The sequence below is a fragment of the Branchiostoma floridae genome, chromosome 14, assembly GCF_000003815.2.
Source record: "Branchiostoma floridae strain S238N-H82 chromosome 14, Bfl_VNyyK, whole genome shotgun sequence".
NCBI classification, from domain to species: domain Eukaryota; kingdom Metazoa; phylum Chordata; class Leptocardii; order Amphioxiformes; family Branchiostomatidae; genus Branchiostoma; species Branchiostoma floridae.
In genome coordinates, this window is record NC_049992.1 from 6,420,217 (window position 1) to 6,435,365 (window position 15,149).

The following is a 15,149-nucleotide window of genomic DNA, read 5'->3' on the forward strand; positions in this document are numbered from 1 at the left end:
CCCCGTTTAAAGGAAATTCAGTGCTTCTTAAAAGTTTACAAATGGCAAATAATTGTTGTGTGTGATCTTTAAAATGAATACAAAAATGTATTACAAAATATAAATATTAAAAGCTAAACAAAAGTTGCACACGAGAAAAACTTACTGACATTTCTCCATACTAAATTCCACCACAGCTGTAACTCTATTCTCATTGAAAAATTTTCAAATAAAGACAAACTTACTGTTGTGACGCCTCCTTCAGGAATTCCTCATCTGTTTTCTTAAAGGCTTCAATAAGACATTTCTTAATTTCCTTCTCCATGTTCAGAACATCACCTGTAAGATGATGTGTATTTAAAGTATATTTAATCATGTGAAAGTTGAGTTGTAATTATATTTCAACTGTGATAGGAATGCAAGACCTCTGCACTGAACTGCAATACTGTCTCTTCTTTGCCATCATCAGTTGACTCAGCAAGTAATTGAACAAAAGACTTTTTTAAGACCAGCCAAAATAAAGCTATCTATGCATTAGTGTCACTGGACAAGAAGACCAGACATTGTACAAGAGATCCCTGACCTTTCATTAAAAGATGAAAGTCTGTCAAAGATGAAAAGAACTGGCTGGTACAAAAAAGGTCCACATAATTATGTATTGTTCATGAAATGAGACAACAGCCTTGCCTTTAGGAAACTTGTCCGCAATGTTCTTGTGTAAGACGTCAGCTGTGAATAAAGATGCTCTCTTCCCACCATGTCCGTCATACACCCCATAGTAGGCTAACCTAGATCTGAAAAATAACACAGTAGTTATACAAAAATGTAGCTTCTTCTTGAAAAACCTGTATTACAGTTCACTTTCTTGCTTTTCTTATATCATAAGTTATAGTTACTCTTCAACCATGTTACAAAGGACAGTAGTTAAATATTGCCTAGTAAGAGCCTGTTATATCCGCAATTTAGGCAAGCACACATCAGTTAATGGACCAGTGCAGGTTAGGTGCAGGTAGACACCAGAAATACCGGCACAGCTCCAATTTCAGAGACGTTGAATACCTAACATCGTACAGTGATTGGGGTCATATGGCTCAATCGTCAGGGTATTTGAGTCATAACCCAGAGGTTCTGGGTTCAAATCCGTTGATGTGCCACGGATCTTGTGCTCTTGGGAAAGGCACTTAACAATATGTCTTTTCTCACTTCACTCAGGTGAAAATGGCTACCTAGCTTCAGTTTGGGGCCATCTCTTGGGTAAAATGGATGTTAAATGGAGGTCCAGCGTTTGGGGAGAGCCACACCTTGAGCACGTTAAAGAGCCCGGCCACCGCACTTACCAAAAAGAGTAGGGATCCTTCCTGGTAAGTGTGAATGAATCAAATAAATCTGTCTTGATGATATGCAGCTTGTACTATTCAGTACAAACCTGGTGTGTTACACAATAAGGTGGTTTATCGGGTATGCGAAAGAACAAAACAAAACAATAACAACTGTTGTAAGTCCTCACATTTTAGGAGAGAGGCATGAGAACTGTTGTGTGAAGTCGTTGATGATGACATGAGCGTCCTGCATCTCCTGTCTCTCCCCCTTCCTACCTGCAGCATAGCCAACAAGACTGGACAGGCCTGGAGAGATGCAGATAATGGAGCAAAAAATAAGCAAAAAAGACTGCAACTCAGAAAGAAATTGTGATATATAAGAAAACTTCATAATCTCAAAAGTCTATTAGGAAGCACCTGAGAATGTACTTTTAATAGTTTTATGTACCATCATCTACTTAAACACTTATTAAGAGTTACAAATGTAAATACGGTATTGTAAATGTGACAGTGTGAATCCCCAAGAGATTATACCTTTAGCAGCAATCTTCTGTGCTTGACATGCATCTTCTTCTGCTTTCCTCTTCTGACCTCTTGCCTCAGGGTCATCAACCTTTGACCCATTGCTGACCTTTGCGACCTCTGCTGCACAAGTTGGGGCAGACTCTGCTGGAAGGTCGTCAAATAACGAATCTTTTACTTTTTTCTCAGAAATCGAGGTTTCTGGTTTTTCTTGAACTTCAGTCTCTTTATTATCTGCATCTGTGAAGAAAAGAAGAGATTCAACATAAAGCCAAAGCAATTAAATCTGATGTTGTGTTATGGCCTAAATAATGATTGTAGAAGTTGTTGTTATTGTTGTTGTCCCTGTAACTTACTGTCGACGTCTACTTCAACGCTAGACGTGGCCTCGAGGCGCTGCACATTAGCATTTAGAACTTAATAGAAATGGCGCTAGTGAGGCAGCCATGATTGTAATTGGCTAGGAAGCAAACTAGTTGGATAGTTATCAAAAGAGCAATCACTATGGAAGTCATCAACTTGTGACACTTAAGTCTAATAGTCACTAGTGCCTCTGTTAGTGTTACTACACTTGTCATTGTACTTCTTGAATACAGGAATGAATGGACGATGCTACCAATTGTTATGCCACTTCAATTCTTTTTACAGCGTTTGTGCAAGGAGCTTTTGTTTGTGATATCTATTTTGAAAGTTCAGCCATCTTGTTTTTCTCTACCAATCTTTTTTTTTCTCGCCCTATCAAACATCCAAGTAGCTTTCATCAATCCTCTTTGCCCCATCTTATTATATTTTTTGCAGTCTGCATCTATAGGGTGTCATACATAAAATTCACATGCTGTGGCCCAATTTAATATGCCATTTCATTGTGTACCTTATGTGGGACAATAGTGCTTATTTGGCACGCTAAACAGTCAAATCAAGGACTCATATCCGTGATCGCTGGTGCGATAAAATATTACAGGTAGTCGACCGCCCCCCTCCCATTCGAGCCATACAAAATATACTATGGAGGCAAAAATTACCGTTTATACAACCAAAAATTTGTTATAAATAATTATTTAGAAACAGTAATAAGGATTATATGTATAATCGCTGACTATGCTTACTTGGTTCTGGTAAGTCGCCAAATAAATCCATATTCTTGCTGAAAAAGCGAACGCGCGATTTTCAGCTGAAATACTGCCTGACTTTTCACCTTTGACCTTCCCGCACAATCTCCAAGCAGATGTTAAGAGAGTGGAGATTGTAGCGGTATGTCGGACCCCATTTTCGTATAGAAAACGGGCAATTTATCGTTACAACAACAAAATATGTAATATAATAAACTCAAAATGGGACAAATGTCATTTCTAACGAAAGAGACCATGGCCAGATGACTACCTTGAGCGCAAACTTTTAAAAGTGCACAATGTACAGGTAACGTTAGCATTGGAAAACGCAAAATGTTGACCAAACATGTAAGAAAAAAAGGCAGATTAAATGACTTAATGAAAAAAACTGAATATGATAGCTTAGATTTCAACTAAATAAATGAAATATTACACATGGTAACTCGTTAGATGACCCCGACAGACTGGACAGAGGGATATGTGTCAAGTTTTTGTACTCAACATTATGTTTGTTGATAAGGACCACAGGAGGAGTAGCTACAACATGCTTGTATATTGTTGTGAAGCTGATTGCGGATGTGAATAAAGTCAGGTTACGCTCGTAATTCAACTCTCTCGCGCGCAATTCACTGTAAACAAGGCTGTCATCTTATATAATAAAGTTATTACACACATGTACTATTTATAGAGGACTTTAACTATTACTTGTCAAACATTTCCTTTTGTGGTCCTTTTACGTAGAGACGTAATTATCCCCATCAGTTAAATCTCTAAACATCATGGAAAACTTTCTTGCTACTTGTTTGTGACGTAATTAATTACCCAACTTTGCCCTACACATACGGAATGTGTGTGACGTCATCACTCCTTGTGGCACAGTTAATGTGTAAAGGGCCTTTTTACTGCACGTTTACTCAAGGGCGTTACCTGCATGCTTTTAACCAGGTGTGAAGGCAAACATCGAAGTGGGTGGTTAACTCTTCATAAAATAGCCACGCGTACCGTTTTACGTCGCTCCTCAGGTAGTCTTAGACTTCCTTTGCTTGGGAGGTCTTCCTAACTTGTAGAAGACTGTCTTGAAACGCACAAGATGGCCAAGAAGACGACTTGTATCTCGCAATTCTGCACTGCGATAAAGGCGCTTGTGACGAGACTTCTGTTCGTAGCGCACGGACTGGTGTGTATATGGCGGGCCACCGTGAGTTTCCCCGGGAACTCCATGCTGTGGTTCCTGATGATCCCCGTCGTGTTGCTGTTCGTGGAGACCATGGTCACTCTGGTGTACAACAAGGGCAAGGAGTGGGGATGGTAGGGTTACTGTTGTTGTTATTTGTTTACTTCTTTTGATTGTAGAGAGCCACTAAAACAACCATCATAGTTCCATATACATGTAACATGATCTGTTTTAAAGAGAGTAAAGCAGAGAGTTCTAATGTGCTAGGCCAAAAAGAAAAGAAGAATAAATCGAAAGACCGCATTGGAAGTCTTGGAAGTACATTAGTCAAATATTATATTCAAGGTAAATACCAAGATGTTGCGTACATTATATTTCATCTAGTTCAATTTCTGGTGTAGCTACGGTGGTTTCGACTGTGGTAACTGTAGTTGAAGTTATCTTCTGTTAAATATCATGGCTCTAAGATACCTTTTACGACGAGGTTACCCCTCTCAATTTTATTTGTACATTTTGTTTCATCGTAAGAGCGTGTCTAGATCGTGCATGTACACAATGTAAGTGATTTATGAGCTGCTACATTTGTTTACCCATGGCGGAACCTAAAGAGGACATACTAACGTCGCAAATGAGACGCAACATGCCCTGAATTGTTAAGCACTGACCGCATTCGGGCGCAAGAAATTGTAGAAAATCTTGAAAGAGATCGGCGAGTTTGCTGCAGTTTTACTGTTAACAGTTTGTGTGGCAAATACAACCCCTGACGTGTCCAACATACTGAGACATCCTACCTGACGGCTACTCAGAAAGGAGACAGACCAGGAGACTTCGCCATTATGTGCTTAACAAACGTTGTTGTGTAGTCATACAAGCAGGCATTCACAGCAAGTCAGTAGGTAAATATTACTTTCAAATCAAGGCTAGCCGCTACCAAAACATGGTTAATGATTAGCAAGTGAGGGTGAAAAGTGTGTCATTATGAAAAGCCGCGCACGTGTATGATAGAAACTTGAGTTAATTGGATCAACGAGCTTTGTTAAGTACGACAAGCTCCGTTGTTCTCTCGTTATGACCACCGGTACTGTGTCTAACGTCTGAAACATCATTCTTTGTATCAATTCTATCTTACTCACTCACTCACTCACTCACTCACTCACTCACTCACTCACTCACTCACTCACGCACGCACTCACCCAATCACTCCCACTTACTCTGTTGGATCTCACTCACTCATTCTCCCTCTTTCACTCATTCATCCTCACTCACTCATCCACCTCACTCACTTACATACTCACTACTCACACATGGCTGCTTTCAAATGATTTCTCCAGACGGACAGTACAGCGTATACGTAATAACGCGACCCTCTCATCTCGCCCCTTTAGGTTCTGCCCCAGCGTGTTCCTGTACCTGTTCTGTACGGTGCCTTAATAACATACCGTCTCGTCCCTACAGGTTCTGCCCCAGCGTGTTCCTGTTCCACGAGTTCTGCACGGTCTTCTTCTTCTTCGTCGTCGTGTCATCACTACACTTTTATGATCCACTTCTGCACGGTGACATAATAACATACCGTCTCGCCCCCTTAGGTTCTGCCCTAGTGTGTTCCTGTACCTGTTCTGCACGGTGCCGTCCATCTGGTTTATGGAGTTCTCGGAGCAGGACCGGCGGCTGGAGTCCATGTCCTCCGCCCGAGCAGCCTGCCTCAACGCCACGGCGAACTCCACTCTAGATGATGACGAGCTGGTCGTCTCGCTTCAGTCTATTGGACTGGACGTAAGGTTTCTTTTCCGTAATCCATCTATTGGAATCTGTCTAGTTTCTTGTTCCCAATTTACTTTGGGAAAGACGACGAGAATGTGGCACTGTCCTCAAGTTTTATTACAACAAAAAGGACAGTCATACAGTACACAGTGGTGCAGTACTCTAATTAATTAGCAAACTGGTGAGTGGCAAAGGTAAAGATAAAGGTAAAGATAAGTTAGTCCCCTAATCTTTTTGAGGCCGTAGGGGAGCTTGAGGGGCAGTGGGTTGTTATTTACTGTGACAGAGGACAGTTTAGCTATCATCTGATTACTTTCTTACAACTATTTACACATATATAGTGCCTTAATTTATTCATCAGACTAGTAAGGCACTGTTGAATTACATCTTATTGAGTGTACTCATGTATAACAATATGTTTTACCTTTTTCCTACACAGCTAACGCTAACCATTGACAGCAGTACCTGGGTGTTGGGCCTAGAGCAGGCGCTAGTTTTCCTCCTGATTCTGGGACGCTGGCTTCTTCCAACTAACCTGAAGGACGACCAACTCTCCCAGCTCCTCCTCTCCTACATCGGTATGGCTGCTGACATCTTGGAGCTCCTCGAAGTCTTCGAGGAGCCCAAGGTGATTCGGAACCCTGTCTTGACCTTCGTGGTGCTGATGATCTTCTCCTTGAGTCTTCTCCAGTTCACCGTGGTGTTCACGGCACTCCCCGATCACGCGCCGAGCTGCTCCGTCACCTGCCCACCCGGCACGGACTGCCGCGGGCTCCGTTGCTGTAACCCGGAGATCTTCAATATCTACACGACCATCATCCTACAGGACGGAGCGTTCTTCGCCGTGAGAGTGTATCTGTTCTTCGTTGAGAGGGTCTTCAGCCAGGGATTGCTGTTTTTCGCCGGGAAGAATATGCTTGTTATAATGCTGGACATCTATCGTATAAAAGCATTGTTCACTAACGATGATGAGGAAGAGGATAAGGGTGAACAAGAGTTACAGGACACGGTTACAACAGAGGCTATTACTGTAGGTGGGGTGGACAATCAAGGGTACACCAAAGAGGCACCGTGATACACATGTTTTGAAATGGTGTTGATGTTTTGTGAATGCCTGTTTTGGTGTCATTTATTTTGATGATGAGCAAAAATGTAAAGGGTTTGAGATATATTCATTCTGCTCAACGTATGATAATCAAGTCAGGTTGTTGTCTAACATTAAGTGTAGCTTGTACTAAGATCTGTGTATTTTATAATAGTAGATGAAAATGGCATATGATACAAAAATGCCAAGAATTTACATGAATGTGAATATTCTTTATTTTAATGTAATAACGTTTCAAATACACCTTCTGTATATTTTACGGAAAGCTATGTAGTGGTAAAATACATAGAAAATACAAAAGACAAAATAAATCATGATAGTTTTCCCATCCAGTTTAATGCCAGTTCATGCCTCATCTACATCAACAAATTCATGAACATTGGTAAGAAATTCAATCAACTATGTTTGGAGCGTATCTTGTCTTATTTTGAAGTTTCCCACGTACTTGAAGGCTTATTTACAACTAACAAAAATGCGAAACCAGTTCAGGTCTATTACAGCCTATATTGTAGCTATACTATAGCTACTACTTCTATCTTTTTTCATATTCTGGTTGAAATCTGACTACCCTTATCATATTTATAATAATTACATTCAGGCACACTAAGGCACCGTGCATATATTGTCATCCTAATTGTACCTTTTGTATGTATCCATAACAAGCATTGTTACTGACATGATAGATATATGAACATTTTGTTATATGACTATGTAGTGTTTGCCTCATGTCGCTATTTGGATGTACAAAACATATTCACAAATCTCTTAATTCACATAAATTGTTATTAGATTCATTGTTACGTGACTTTGACTTTATTCAGGTTGTAATATGACATTGACACTAAAGACATCTAGTTGAGATTTCAACTTTCCTCTTCTACAAACCCATTTCCCTGACCTCTCTAGCTATTTTCTTCTGTCCACAGGCATCGAGTCCCTTCGCCATTCTTTCTATGTTAGCCTTGCTGCCGTTCAGTTCCTTCCACTTACAGAGCATCTTCATGGCCCTTTCGGTGACCAGTCGGTTTTCCTCGACGATGCAGTCCTGCTGGACTTCCGTTAGGCGTCGCCCCGGCAAGTGGTTGGACAGGGATTTCCAGTTGTTGCCGATGTGCTCGGAGATGTAGATCTGCGCATCGCGGAAAGCCTCTTGAAGATCTGCATCGAAAAAACAAAAGTTAGTTTTCTAGAAAAGTTTAACTGTAATTTCTAACACGAGAATTGGACTACCACAAAATTTCGATTGGTAAGTCCAATTCTAGTGTTGGAACTCACTTTTAAACTTTTCCAGAACGTCTTCTACCAACACAGATGAATTTCCAAGGTAAAATCTGTTTTTTTATATAAAATATAGAGTCTAACGTAAATAGGTCCAATTTTTAAAAATCATAATCTTTGGTATGCTTTCTCTATTCATGCAAGCTGCTGATGTTAGAGTAAGAAAGCTAGCTTCTATTAGGCTCCATAGGTCGCTAGAAATTTAATAGCAATTAGCCAAATAGATAACATTCCAGAGGAGCTAAGCTGGCCTAGGGATACAGTTTACGACCTAGTTCTAGTGACCCGTGGGACTTGGTGGAGGCTACAAGAAAGCAAAAGCATCTATCTAAAGTATACAGGAAGTTGAAATATAAGACAGGATAGAATTCGTTCATCAGGAATTTTTATGAAGATGTATCTCAGAATCGGGTTCATCCAGTATTTAATCACCTGAAATTAAAATAAACTTACTTTCGGTGGAGTTTGCCAAGGACCGCGGACGAACTGCTTTCGGATCAGTGACGTCATCGATGTCTACTACCACAGACTGCGTGTCGTCACTTCCGGTGATCTCGCTGACGTTGTCTTCTGCAACTGCGCTGTCATTCTTCTTGTCGGTGTAGCTCGGTGGTTCGCTGGTCTTGCGCGCACAGAATTGTTCAAAGGCGGTGCATACGTAACCACGCATCGTAGGGTGTACCGCCACGAACACGCACGTGAGACTTCCGAACGTCATCAGTGCCACGACCACCGAAATAGCCACATTGGTCAGGATGTCTTTGCCACCCATATCTGAAAATAGAAATAAGCAATAATGTACTGTAGACCCATTTTTATATGTTCATAAACTACAACCAGAGAAGAGATAGCAACGTGGTTAACAACATATGACACTCGCCTCTATCAGTTACTGTCTCTTCCACATCTTGTGTTGGTTTGTCTGTGGTGCCCATCATTACGTCCAGTGGTTGTTGACCCGATTTTGTGGTCTGCATTGTGAGTTCATCTTCGTCGAGGTGCATGTTCCTATTCTCATCTATGAGAAAGATATTTGAATCAGTTTCATTCTATTACTTCTTATCAGGCATTGAGAATTTTTGCATATATGTACAATATATACGTTACTTCTTACAATGGCTTACAATATAAGATTTTGAAAAAAATCATGTAGGGCATCTCACTAAAAAGGGACCTCACCATTTTGGTCAGATGTCTCGTGATGTGCTGGAATCTCCGACTCTCCCAGAGACGGGAGAGAGGTTGGCTCTTCTGTGATGTTCGCGAAGACAGAATCTGCAAAGTCGGGAAGTATGGAATCCTTTGAAGAGTTGACTGCATCCTCTTCGTTTTGACTCTTTTCTAAAAGAAAGGAAAAGACATTTTTTTTTATTTCATGAAATCAAGCTTTAGAAAATAGCGACATGAACATCGAATGGTGATTATGATAGATATGATGGACACAAACCTGTGTAATAGCGACTGGACATCGGTAGATCAACCAGCTGTGGCTCGGGCTGAATAAAGTCATCTTCGGGTGCTCTTTCACTATACTTAGTGTTGTCCTTACTCAGAGACTGGTCGGCAATAGACGTGAGGTTTGTATCATCTGCTTGATACAACCGGGACGACAAGATGAGTGAGCAATACAACAAAATGAATGAATGAAATTATTCATGCACTGTGCTATCATTAAACATGCTTACAAAAACGTACTATTCCATAAAAAGGCTTCTGACATAGTATCCTGAGGTCACTACTTAATGGATGTACCTGAATAAAAGGGTTCGTCCGCTGGGTCACATGGTCCTTCTTCTGTAGCTACAGGTACGACTTCACCCATGGCCGACCCCTCCGTGGTTAGGTGGTCGTTAGATAGTTCTGCAAGTAATGTAGGTACAACCAGTTAATGTATAAAACAGACAAGTTCTTTCACTTCAAAATATTCCATCAGTTCATTGCAAATATTTACTTATACGTTGGTATTCATTGGTCCAAAATGGTAATAAAAAAGGAAAATAAAAACCAGATTGTCACAGTAACGAAACACATACGGATGGCAGTAATTGCTCGTGTTAGTTGCTCATCAGGCGACTTGAGCGTGATCTGGTCAGGCTGAAGAAGAGTAGAAGGAAGGTATTCCAGCTTTGAAGGGGCTGATGACAAAAGGACTGCGCTGGACATCTTCGTGTCAAAGGTAACGTTGAGGACTGACGCAACCGGCGGGTGCGTTTGCTCCGCCGTGTCTCCACAAATGTTATCCCGAAAGCGGTTGCCTCTGTCGATGATGTCGAGGTTTTGAAGAGAGCAGTCTCGATGCTTTTGACAAGGTGCCGTGGAAGAACGTTTTGAGGAGAAATATCCTCTCATACACTTACGACACTTTGTGTTCTTCTCAGTGGTACCTGAAACATTGTAAAAACAATGTCTTACTCTCTGTGTACTTCTGATCAAACTCATCTTTATACAAAATAGGAAGAGCGCTGAACAATAAAGACAAGTATATGATATAACGTTAGTTGTAAAGTTGAAGCTTTAAGCTAACACAAAAAGGAACTCGCCATAAACATTTCTTTTGTGTTGGAACAAAGCTTAAATTTTACAACTATGGGTTATACCAACACAGATGAGCTTTCATTCGAAGTAATGGATATTGTTTTTAAAAGCATACGCCTCTTGCAGTTTCAATCAAACTATGAAGAGTCCTAAGTTTTCTGTGTACCCTAAAGCATCAAAGAGAATAAGAAACATCTTTTACTTCTCTTTACAACATAGAGTCCATTCCAAGACACCATGAGGGTTTTTAGGCGATATTTATAATTAGTCTGAATTATTTTGAATAAAAGAATATCTGAGCCACAATAATTAAATTATTTTAAAAAAATTGACTGAGAAAGTACTCATATATTTGAATTCCTTTGAATATTTTAGAAACATTTTGAAAGTAACTGTACAAAAATATCTTTATTTAGAATAATTGTGAAACCTCTGTGTGATTATTTGATGTTTACAAATATTTACAAAAAATGGTAAACCTCGCCAAATGGTTAAATTAGTTTATTGCCCCCATAAAAGTAAGCCCCATTGTTGTATCTGTATATTTTTAGACTTCACTGCTGGGCACTGGTGGATCCTTTGTGATGGGCCATTGTTGCATGGCACCCAACCATACTTTGCAAGGATGTGTGAATTGCTATCTTCCCAGCCCACTGAACCATTTATAAAAAATGGTAGAAAATGGTAGAAAATGGTAAATAATGGTAGAATGCTGTTATCATTATTTAGAAACCATTAGAAGTATCCAATTCCACACGATGAATATTTCCAAAGTTTTACAGGACCAGGGAAATATTTATAAAGTTGAAACAGTGTTAGAAATATTTCTGAAGTATCAAATGTCCTAGACATATAATTACAAAACTTTAAAATCAATTCTAAACAATGGCCACAAACATCCGCACGGTGTCTTGGAATGGACTCTATCATGTCACTTGTCACATATATCACAATCTGCGATAAGTTTCATTCATTGAACATTGATGATTTTATGTGTTTTTAAAACTGTGCCGCCTTGAGAAAAACAACAGATCTAGAGTTGAATGGTAGCCTTAAAAAAACTGCACTCCTAGCGGCCGGCTCTACAGTTGCCGCCGCTCTCGGGGAGGGGGTCATTAGCCCCAGCCAGCAAGAGATTGTGTAAACATAGGCTAAGTTGAACGGGGCCACTACAAATGATGTCTAATTTGTACCTGTTTGTGCGACCCCTTTTCCTCGCGGACAGGCCTTATGTGGTGAACACACCTCCATGTTCAGGTAGTGGCCAGGCAGACACTCACACCTGCTGTTGTGGGTTTTGGTGCACCCTTCGACCATTCTTTGGTTCAGCTTCGAGCAAAACTCGTTACAATAAACACATTCTGTTGCCTTGTTGTATACCGCGGTGTAGTGGTTGTCTGGGCAAATCTGACACCTAGAAATGCAATATTCAAATCATGGGAAGTCAGGGGGGTATTCTACGAGCATATCTACGAGCGAGCTATGATAGATATTTAAAGACCAGGGTTGAAAATACTCTACTTCATGTAAGATAACTTATTTCATTAGTCGATGAACAAATTTAAAAGCACATACATGGATATGAGAAGATGAAAATAGAAAAAAATATTTACTTGGTTGTTTGTATTTTGGTGCAGTGTTCCCCCAAGTGGGTACCAGGGGGACACATATCACACAGAAGTTTCTCTTGCGTCTCCGGGTCCCTGTGTGTATACTTGTGTTCCTGTTTCTTCCTGCCATGGCGTTCAACTTCCTTCAGACGCTTGCCGCCAACTTTTTCTACAGTCTGTAACAAGATTCATGTGTATTTAGCGCGGTAGACCGCTGAGAGGGATGCTCTTTGCTTCTGTGGGGGTACGGATGGATTTTTGTGTCGTCTCGCCTCGTCTAAATGTTAATGAAGAAGTCCCCCAGATGATGGTAGCGGTAACCATCAGTGAAGCTGTGTAATGAAGAAGCCTCTAGCCACATGTAGACAGGGGTGCCTAAGCATTTGCACGAACCCTATGAAATTCGTACGAATATTATGTGATACACACGAATCACTATGCGAAAACGCACGAATATTATGAAATTCGCACGAATCACTATGCGAAATCGTACGAATATTATGAAATTCGCACGAATCACTATGTGACACACACGAGCCTTATGTGATTTGCACGATCCTTATGCAAAAACGGCGGCCGGGAGGAGGCATGATTTTGAGCATTTCTACCCGAGATATTTATATTTCAAGGCATGGAATGGACATTTACCGTCGCAAAGATGTATTTGATAGCCTGTGAGCTACTGTTTTGCTTCATTTCGGCGTGTTACATCGTATTTTCAGTCGCCGAAGCGGCGAATCCGCCATCTTGAAAATCCCGCTCCGTCTGTCACGTGACCCCGCCAGTGGTTGCGCAATTTCGCATAAGGATCGTGCAAATCACATAAGGCTCGTGTGTGTCACATAGTGATTCGTGCGAATTTCATAAAATTCGTACGATTTCGCATAGTGATTCGTGCGAATTTCATAATATTCGTGCGTTTTCGCATAGTGATTCGTGTGTATCACATAATATTCGTACGAATTTCATAGGGTTCGTGCAAATGCTTAGGCACCCCTGGTAGAGGTAAAGGTAAAGGTGCCCACATAGCCTTTGTGAGGCTGTAATTGCATTGGGTTGTTATTAACTGTCTCTAAGGCACTGTATTGGAAGGCCTTCTCCTTCCACCGCAGCCTTTTATCTCCCCAACCAAAGTCAGGCACCCATCTTTACACTTCCCTAAATTGCCTTTTCCAAGGACACACAGCATTAGTTGCATGTCAGGCCAAACACTGAAACTAACCGCAATGGCGCAAAACTACATTTAGGCTTACTAATCCGCTTCTTAAACACGTTTTGATGGCGGTACGAGTACAACGCGTCAAAACATGTCCTGTGTTGTACTTTGGACCCCCCCCCCCCGTGATATGCAATCCCCGAAATGACAAATAACGTTACCAGCCGGCCAACTCTGTTTGACTTATTGTTGCACAATCACTGTAGCACTGAGCAACCTTGAGAAAATCATGCGGATAATCGACCCGACCAACAGTATGGATTATTTTGTAACGTGGCGTGAACACATATAGAAAAAGACATATGTCAAAAAAGTTGGGATGGTACAATACAACTTGACTGTCCGTATGGAGATATCGACACAAAATGTGTGGTACAAGTGAGAGACTTGAATAAAAAAGAGCGTAATTGTTCAACACCCATCCGAATTTCAAATATTACAAAATTGCATCAATTAATTAATAACGTCTTGAGTTATACATTTTGCATACGCACACATGCATGCACGCACACACGCACATATGTACATACATGCACACATGCACTCACACACACACACACACACACACACACACACACACACACACACACACACACACACACCGGAACAATTGACGCAGCAAACACCGGAACAATAGCAGTTATGCTTGATTTCACCTGTTCATGTTTGGGCACGCAGCGTAATCACATGACATAAGGTCAACAAGACATTTAAACAATTATGCAACATTCCATGCCGAGTTATACACTCAAAGTATTTTGATCAAGGCATGAAATGGAATATGAGGTTGTCGCAATTTGGAAAGTTTGCAAGGGGCGAATTCGAAGATATCGTCATCATGTAACGTATCAAATTGTATAAAATGTAACGTTATAGGCCTTGTATGGGGGTAGGTTGAATATCCTGTACACAGCAAAGGAACCCACTGTTCTACGTATACGTCAGCGACGAGATAAAATTACTCTTTACATTTCATCTATATATGGATAGGTACCACGAACATTGTGACGTTTAAATGTACCGTGAAAACCGCCGCCCCTCCGGATCCCCAACCCCGCCATCTTGGTTTCGCATACCTTTAGAAACACCAAAACGTCAGAAGGTCATGTTGGGTATGTACTTACTTACCTCACTGAGAATACAAACTGCAACCACGAAGCTCAACCAGTTCCACTTCATAATCATCTTTGCCAGACCACATTCACTGAAGAAGGTTTATAACAGATAAGAGAAAGTAAGGAAAACTTTAAGACTCTGAGATCAGGTGTTCACGACGTCTTGTCGGCAAGTCCCTGTTGTGCTTTAAATAGCTGGGGATTCCCCTGACCACACAAAGAGCATGAGGCCAGTGCGTGCTGATACAAAGGGTGTTTTGTTGACACTAATGTTTTGTTAAGGTTACATTTCACTACACTTGAGGCACCGGTGTGGCACTGCGGGGTTTCTTCACTTTGGTATTGTTGTGCTATTTTCGCCGAATTTTTTTTGTAATTTAGATATTGCGTAATATGTAAAGGTATGACGTAAAAGATAACAAACTT

General features: G+C 40.8%; 3 protein-coding genes across 3 annotated transcripts in view; 1 reads left to right on the plus strand and 2 right to left on the minus strand.

The window, feature by feature from the left end:
* Window positions 1-3,058, minus strand: part of LOC118430977 (integrin-linked kinase-associated serine/threonine phosphatase 2C-like) — a 9,364-nt gene extending 6,306 nt beyond the window's left edge. The window contains exons 1-5 of the mRNA XM_035842011.1: window positions 2,927-3,058; window positions 1,833-2,060; window positions 1,487-1,604; window positions 667-773; window positions 225-318 (exon numbers count right to left, since the gene is read on the minus strand). Of these exons, the coding sequence (XP_035697904.1) occupies window positions 225-318; window positions 667-773; window positions 1,487-1,604; window positions 1,833-2,060; window positions 2,927-2,957 (578 nt within the window). The 5' untranslated portion in view covers window positions 2,958-3,058. The remainder of the gene's footprint in view (window positions 1-224; window positions 319-666; window positions 774-1,486; window positions 1,605-1,832; window positions 2,061-2,926) is intronic.
* Window positions 3,059-3,806: 748 nt separating this feature from the next.
* Window positions 3,807-7,820, plus strand: LOC118430054 (transmembrane protein 26-like). Its single transcript, XM_035840760.1, has 3 exons — window positions 3,807-4,237; window positions 5,690-5,876; window positions 6,304-7,820. Exons 1-3 carry the CDS (start codon window positions 4,020-4,022, stop codon window positions 6,937-6,939), a joined length of 1,041 nt encoding a protein of 346 aa, XP_035696653.1. The 5' UTR covers window positions 3,807-4,019; the 3' UTR covers window positions 6,940-7,820.
* A 9-nt stretch (window positions 7,821-7,829) lies between these two features.
* On the minus strand, window positions 7,830-12,190 carry LOC118431021. Its single transcript, XM_035842092.1, has 7 exons — window positions 11,976-12,190; window positions 10,281-10,631; window positions 10,000-10,107; window positions 9,695-9,835; window positions 9,427-9,588; window positions 8,701-9,265; window positions 7,830-8,127 (listed from the first exon to the last, which is right to left on the minus strand). The coding sequence occupies exons 1-6, from the start codon at window positions 12,097-12,099 to the stop codon at window positions 9,078-9,080; spliced, it is 1,074 nt and encodes a 357-aa protein (XP_035697985.1). The 5' UTR covers window positions 12,100-12,190; the 3' UTR covers window positions 7,830-8,127; window positions 8,701-9,077.
* Window positions 12,191-15,149: the final 2,959 nt, after the last annotated feature.

Bases quoted from the DNA above. Each gene is read 5' to 3' on its own strand.
- LOC118431021 (XM_035842092.1), bottom strand. From the start codon at position 12,099: ATGGTCGAAGGGTGCACCAAAACCCACAACAGCAGGTGTGAGTGTCTG. The intron at 10,632-11,975 runs GTACAAATTAGA...ACAATGTTTCAG, and splicing joins AAAAGGGGTCGCACAAACAG to GTACCACTGAGAAGAACACA. The intron at 10,108-10,280 runs GTATGTGTTTCG...CATTACTTGCAG, and splicing joins ACGAGCAATTACTGCCATCC to AACTATCTAACGACCACCTA.
- LOC118430054 (XM_035840760.1), top strand. From the start codon at position 4,020: ATGGCCAAGAAGACGACTTGTATCTCGCAATTCTGCACTGCGATAAAG. The intron at 4,238-5,689 runs GTAGGGTTACTG...TCGCCCCCTTAG, and splicing joins AAGGGCAAGGAGTGGGGATG to GTTCTGCCCTAGTGTGTTCC. The intron at 5,877-6,303 runs GTAAGGTTTCTT...TTTCCTACACAG, and splicing joins TTCAGTCTATTGGACTGGAC to CTAACGCTAACCATTGACAG.